General features: G+C 35.7%; 1 protein-coding gene across 3 annotated transcripts in view; it reads left to right on the plus strand.

Annotated features, from left to right (window-relative positions):
• The window catches only part of LOC149223591 (uncharacterized), a 43,014-nt gene extending 39,419 nt beyond the window's left edge, over positions 1-3,595 (plus strand). Inside the window, exons 2-5 of one of the 3 annotated variants that reach the window (XM_089383360.1) lie at positions 1,664-1,804; positions 2,609-2,672; positions 2,806-2,958; positions 3,078-3,595. In XM_089383360.1, the coding sequence (XP_089239486.1) occupies positions 1,797-1,804; positions 2,609-2,672; positions 2,806-2,958; positions 3,078-3,257 (405 nt within the window). In that variant the 5' untranslated portion in view covers positions 1,664-1,796 and the 3' untranslated portion in view covers positions 3,258-3,595. Of the gene's footprint in view, positions 1-1,663; positions 1,805-2,554; positions 2,673-2,805; positions 2,959-3,077 lie in introns of all 3 variants that reach the window. The other 2 variants (XM_089383358.1, XM_089383359.1) reach the window with 2 other exon arrangements.
• Positions 3,596-4,165: the final 570 nt, after the last annotated feature.

Raw genomic sequence — 4,165 nt, forward strand, 5'->3', positions numbered from 1 at the left:
TGATACCTTCTTTGAAGAAAATAAGAGATTCCATGCTTTCTTGATACCTTCCTTGAGATGGCTTGCTATCTTGGAACACTTCTTGATGAACTTCTTCATTACAGAGGAGACCTTCATGATGCCCTTTGCCAACCTTAGCTCTGGAACCATGTCGAGAATTCAAAAAGGCAATGAATATGTTAATTCTCTTTAACTTGGTAACTATTTGTGTTTCCTCTTTCTTTATTAGCTTTGTTCCTTGTTATTATAATGTTAGATACATCAAACAACTACAAAAACAATAAGAACAATGATACAGTATAAAGGCTGCAAGCTAGGGCCAAAAGGGGAAAACCCTTAAATCTTTTCTCTTCTTATAGATCCTTCAATAGACGAATACCATGACCTAGTGACTCAGACAAATACCCTCCAAGATTAAGATCAACTCGGCCTCCTACTACAAGAACTTCGATCTCCTACTACAGATCCGAAATTTTCACTGCCCAACCACTGCTGCTACCTCACTAGAAGATTTCGATCTTCTTCTTAGAGCCTCTTCTTCCCTTCGCTTGCCTTTTCTTGAGACTTAGGGCTAGAGATATACCCTAAGTGACCTTCGCTTGACTTCTTTCTTCTCCTCCTTCAAGATCGAGCTAGAGATGACTCTTGCGTAGAAACCCTAGCTTTGTTTTGCACGTGGGAGAGAGAACTAGCCCAAACACTTAGACTTCCTTCGACCTCTTCTTCATCCTCTTCTTCGCATAGAATGAGTGATTCTTTGGAGGACGAATTCCTTTCTTTATATAGGCCTCTTCAAGGGTAGACGTGGCTCTTCATTTAGGCCGACTTGACAACGTCTAGGCCAACTTGATCTTGGAGGGAATTTCGACACTTTAAAGACAAAAATAATTTTTCTTTACAAGATACAATGTGCCCATTGGGGTCTTCAATATATGACAATGACTCTTAGACCTAAGACAAACCCTAGAAGCACTCAATGGGTGCTTGACCTATAAAATAAAAGAACTTGAACATGAAACCCATGCCCCAATAATAATTTCTTTTCATTTGATAATTTACAAGAATACATTTCATACTTATAAAGACCGAACCTAGTTACACATTTTTCTATACAAAGGTACCAATATTCATGCTCAATTCCACAAACCTCTCCAAGAACATCAACCAGATCCCAAACTGATTGATACAACACCTATCTACTTCACATTCGAAACTTACTTTCATGATGTATACAAATTTTAGTGGAGACATTGATTTCTTTACTGCTTCCCATGCCAACGTTGGCAGGGACTTAACTGCTCTGAAGCTCTCTTGTTATCTTATCTAGGTAGCAAGAGCAGGTACATCTTTTCCGGGTTTGTGGCAGTATGTCAAATAAACATACAAGTAGCCCAGGTGCATGGTTCCAGCTATGAGTGTGGGTCTCTCAGAAGTTTTCATGTCATATATTCACATTGGAGAGCTCATTGTCCATGTTCAAGTAGAAAACGTTAAATGCGTAACTATATTTAAATTTTGAAGTAAGGTGTGTTAGATGTGCAGAATATAAAAGGAAGATGGCCTGAAAGGTAGAAAGATTGGACATGCAAATGCAGTTGTTAGGATGTGACTTGTGAATTAAAATATATCACTTTGCTTTTAACATTTAGTTGTTCTCATTCAGGTGGGAAAGGAGAATAACAGCTGGAGATTTCATTCATACTGGGGATGCCATCAACTCCCCGCCTTCTGATATTGTAATTTCTGTTCATCATAATTCCTTTTGCAGTCTATTAAGGATTGCATCTCCGTACGTTATGAAAATGTAAGATTTTCTGTTCAAATGACTACCTAAGTAAATTAGTTTCAACAAGAAAAGTTGCCTTAATTTTTTTTATGAATTGCAAAGTGGGTGTGGAAAAGATGTTGTAATGTCCTGTCCTGTAAACATCTTTACTCTGTCAAATTACATAAAAATAAAAATAAAATAAAGTGGAAAAATAAAATTCAAATTACATAAAGATAAATAAAATAAATCAAATGAAAAAAATAAATTAATAAGGAAAATAAAATTGAGGTAAGTCAATTTACCCTGGGTGGTTTAACTAAAAATAATAAGTTACAGATCGTTTTTGAGCTCCAGGTTTATGAAAACCCATGGTGTTCATGTGGAATAAAGTCTATTTAAAAGAACACCAATGGGATCCCAACCAGCCTAGATCCATCTTAAATCCATATCTACCAAGCGCCGAGAGGGATAAATCCCTTGAGGCACAAACCTCTTTTAAAGTGAAAAAAGATTTGATCCTCTTGGCTCTTAGTAGAAACAGATTTAAAATAAATCTATTAAAAAAACCAAATACGCACATTCGCGCAGAACATCGTTATTTATTTTACTTAAATGGATGCATTTGAAAAACAAATACGCACATTCGCGCAGAACATCGTTATTTATTTTACTTAAATGGATGCATTTGTCATCCCTTCAAAGAGTACATGCTAAGCCATCATATTATATTTTATTTGCCAGAATGCACGACGTGTACCTAATTTGCTTTCTATTTACTTATGTCAGAAAGGATGCTAATTCAGGGCTATTATCAAATTTTGAATTGATTGAGCTATTAAGGTCCAGGGGAGCTACCCAAAATCCCCTCGGCTCATTTGGCTCTGCAACTCACTCCGAATGCAAGGTAATTAATTTTTTGTAATCTTGAACTCGGCAGTTATTTATATAAATTCATTCTAATGTTTTTACGTTCCTTGGGTTGTTAAGGTATATAATGAAAGATAACCACCATTATTGTGTTTTTCCTTTTAATACAGGTTTTTGACTACCTGGTACAATCTGCAGCATGCAACCAAACTCTGGAGAGTGTGCAAGACTTTTTGCTGAAAGTTGAAAAGTTTTCACTTACGAAAGCAGAAAGGCTTCAAGTTCTGAATCTCAGGCCTTCAACAGCTGTTGAAGTCCATCTGGTGGTGTTCTTATCCATCGTCTGTTATATCAATTTAGTGATCAGGTTTTAAGATATTTGAATTTTGGGGTAGTCGGATATTATGATTTCGTAATTCGATTCTAATTCTTTATGAATCAGATAGTAGAAGACTGTGAAGAGAGAATGCCAAGCTCAGTTGTTGATGAACTTCTTGAAACAGTGAGGAATACTTTGCCACCTCCACCAGAAAAGCCTGAGGAAGAAGAAGAAAATGCTGAAGCAGATGAGGTAAATGACGAAGAGATGGATGATGCAGGTGCTGAGGAACAAGAGGAATAATGCGGCCTGTTCTGTCAGCCATGGGTAGATTTGAGAATCTGATTTTATTTTGATTTCTTAGCAGCATGGGCTCATTGCTCAATCGTAACTCTGTGCTAATGAGGTTGAGGTGTTCATTATGGCTTGGGGTCTGTACTAACGGCCTATGAGAACTGTGTGTTGTGGGATGTGTCATGTTCTAAACCATGTCTCACATGTAAATCCAATCCAAAATCAAAAGAGAGGGTGAATAGTAAAAATCCGTTAGTTTAAACTTGAAGTGGAATATAACTTATTTATATGTGATAAATGACATGCCGAATAGATCAATGTATATTACATGGTAGATTTTTGTCCAATTTGTTGAACAAAGGTCTTTTTGGATTTTCTTTTTCCTCTCTACAAATTGAGGATGGAGAAGTATATTTTTATTTGATTTTGACGCCAACACAGAGAAGCTTAATACCTAACCCAAATTGTAACTCTATCTGTCGATGTATTAGCATAAAAGATTGAGAAAAATGGATTTGAAATTAAAAATAATTGCCAAGATTTGTTTATGATTTAAAAGGCAGTGGTCTAGACTCTAAACATGTTTCTTTTTTAATCTTTTTACAAATATTCTTCTGACGAGTTTTGTTTAAAGTTACGCCAAAAGTTTAAAATATTTGTTGGAATTGCATTTGAGATTGTATATTTCAGGTGTAACAGGGGTTTTCAGGGTATTGAATTTATTTATACATTTAAAAATGCAATTTCATCAACAATTTCATAACCTGATTCTAATGATAGTTGTTATAAAGAGTAAAAAAATTAAAATGTTTAGATTTGTCCATTTAAAGTTCTCATGATAAAAGAAGACTTGATAGTTGCTCCGGCGATCGAAAATGGTGGAACCCTAACCTAGGGTTTGCGACTGAACTCCCATC

This window comes from Pinus tabuliformis, chromosome Q (assembly GCF_031772625.1).
Source record: "Pinus tabuliformis cultivar Carrire ecotype Pingquan chromosome Q, CPIR1, whole genome shotgun sequence".
Lineage (NCBI taxonomy): Eukaryota > Viridiplantae > Streptophyta > Pinopsida > Pinales > Pinaceae > Pinus > Pinus tabuliformis.